At 36.3% G+C, this 2,313-nt stretch overlaps 1 protein-coding gene across 2 annotated transcripts in view; it reads right to left on the bottom strand.

Annotated features, from left to right (window-relative positions):
• Positions 1 to 1,858: 1,858 nt before the first annotated feature.
• Iapp (islet amyloid polypeptide) overlaps positions 1,859 to 2,313 on the bottom strand; it is a 7,052-nt gene continuing 6,597 nt past the window's right edge. For both annotated transcript variants that reach the window (XM_017802815.1, XM_029555243.1), the window contains one exon: positions 1,859 to 2,048. In XM_017802815.1, coding sequence (XP_017658304.1) covers positions 1,859 to 2,048 — 190 coding nt within the window. The remainder of the gene's footprint in view (positions 2,049 to 2,313) is intronic.

Raw genomic sequence — 2,313 nt, 5'->3', positions numbered from 1 at the left:
ATTGAGCCCTGGGTATTGCTAGGCTACCGAGCATCAATTTTCTTGTTTCATTTTTGCCAGTTGCATTTTACCACACACAGTGTCCCTGAGTGTGATGCACTCATTAACATTTTGTTAGCATACTGGCCTTGGTGGCATATGCCTTTAATCCGACCACCCTAGAGGCAGAGGTGGGTGGATCTCTGTGAGTTGAAGGCCAGCCTGATCTACACAAGTTCAAGGCCAGTCAGAATTACATAGTAAGAACCTGTCTCAAAAGAACTTTTTGTTGTAAACATAAAAGATAGATTAAGGAGTTGAAATAAATGATAAAGCTAAGTACAAACATATCTAATACTTTCAAACCTAAATATAACTTAAAATTACATCATATAAATTCATTAATATTATTTCAGTTGTAGATATTATAAAGAGCGATGTAACATGCAATAAAGCTTTATTGAGGCTATTGTAGCACATTTTGACATGAGCTGAATCTGATACAATTTGAAATGCTGGTCTGAGTCTACTTTCAAGGAAGGAATGACAGTGATGGATCTCAAAGAGGAATCTGTATCCCCATTTATTTCAATATGCAACTAATAACATAAAACGCATCACACATATCTTTTCCTAATCTTAATACTCACTAAAAAACATAACATTAACAACAGCAATAACAACAACTTCTACAATTTGGAAAAGTAAGGCACGCTTCATGAAGGAAATTTTAATGCTCAAATCTTGTCTATGAGTCAGATTCTCACTAAGAATGAGATGGTCTGTTTTATTATTATTATTTCAAAGCACAAATCTATTTTTTAGGAAAAATAAGAAGACATGAACTTGGGAGGGTGACATATTAGGAGGGTCTGGGGCGAGTTGGAAGGGGAAAGGGAGGGTTGATATGAGTAATATCCATTGTATACATATATGGGATTCTCAGAGAATAAATACAAATACCACTTAAAAAGAAATGCTATAAGGTAGTATTATAGAAGTTTATATGAATCAATGTTACTTCCAAAGTTTGCCAGTTTATGGTCAGGAGAAGGCAGCCAGAGTCTCATTAAGTCAAAACCTCCTACTGTTCTGCCACAAATATCCAGGTAACTTAGCCTAAAAAACCATTGACATATACAGCAAAATTTTCAGGAATCTGCAGTCTTTTAATTGAAGGCATAATTAATAGAACACGGGTTCCTTTTGAAATACCATTGATAAAAATAGGACTGAGGTTCACCGAAAGCCTCTTCAGCAGAATAAAGGGCATATACACTTCATAAAAGCTCACTGTAGATAAGACTATGGAAATCCTCATGGGCACAAATTGCTTTTATACTTTAAAATAATCTCCTGGTAGCAGCAAGTACAACAAAGGATAAAACTAAAAAAAGTATTTAACTGAGTCAGAGAAAGATTTTACTAATTTATTTTGAAATGGCACCTTATCTTCAAATTTCAGAAATGCGGTGTAATGAAAGGATCGCCTAGACAGGTACCTAGAGTATCTGCTTTACTAATGTTCAAAATCAAAACTTTACTGTTAGCTGTTTGTGACTTGCCAAGTTTTAAGCTACCCTTGTCTCTTTTATTGGTAAACTCAGATCATAAAGTTATAGACAATAAAAAGGAATTTTTGAATGTTTCAGAAACAAATGTGTATCAAGAATATTTCATCTTTAGAGACACTGTCTTTATACTGTAACTTTAATTAGCACTACATTTTAAACAATTTCTAGCGTGGGAACTTGCACATACTGCTAACAAACATGGATCATGCATTCACAGTGGATGTGAAAAGGCACTGTTAAATTATTCTGGAAACCACTAAAGTATGTATACATAAATTCATTAGAGCCATAACGTATACTGAGCTCTATAGGAGTAAGTAATTCAGAGGTTCCTCTTTGGGGACCTCAGCTGAGCTCCTCTTGCCGTAGGTGTTTGATCCCACGTTGGTAGGGGGGAGGACAGGACCAAGGTTGTTGCTAGAACGAACCAGAAAGTTTGCCAGGCGTTGTGTGGCGCATGTGGCTGTGTTGCACTTTCGTTTGTCCATCTGATGGCTGATGCTGAACAAACAGGAAAGGTCAGAGTCTTAGAACCAGGATTAGAGGCAGCCATGTCAGCTCAACTCACTCACACTGATGCAGACTACGGGAAACATTTCCACAGAAGTCACTCAGTGTTTTGGTTTGCAAACATCTGTATGACAGACATTTCTGATACTTTGGACATGCAGCAGAATCAGTTTTCAACTGGGAAATCACACAACTTTCATTTGAGTCAAGATTGCCTTTTATAAAATACTGTGTAATTATTTCTTTGGAA

Source organism: Nannospalax galili, unplaced genomic scaffold, assembly GCF_000622305.1.
Source record: "Nannospalax galili isolate Female #2095 unplaced genomic scaffold, S.galili_v1.0 scaffold1086, whole genome shotgun sequence".
Classification (NCBI taxonomy): domain Eukaryota; kingdom Metazoa; phylum Chordata; class Mammalia; order Rodentia; family Spalacidae; genus Nannospalax; species Nannospalax galili.
Note: the sequence above shows the minus strand (reverse complement) of the source record. Positions and strands in the feature narration are given on the sequence as shown.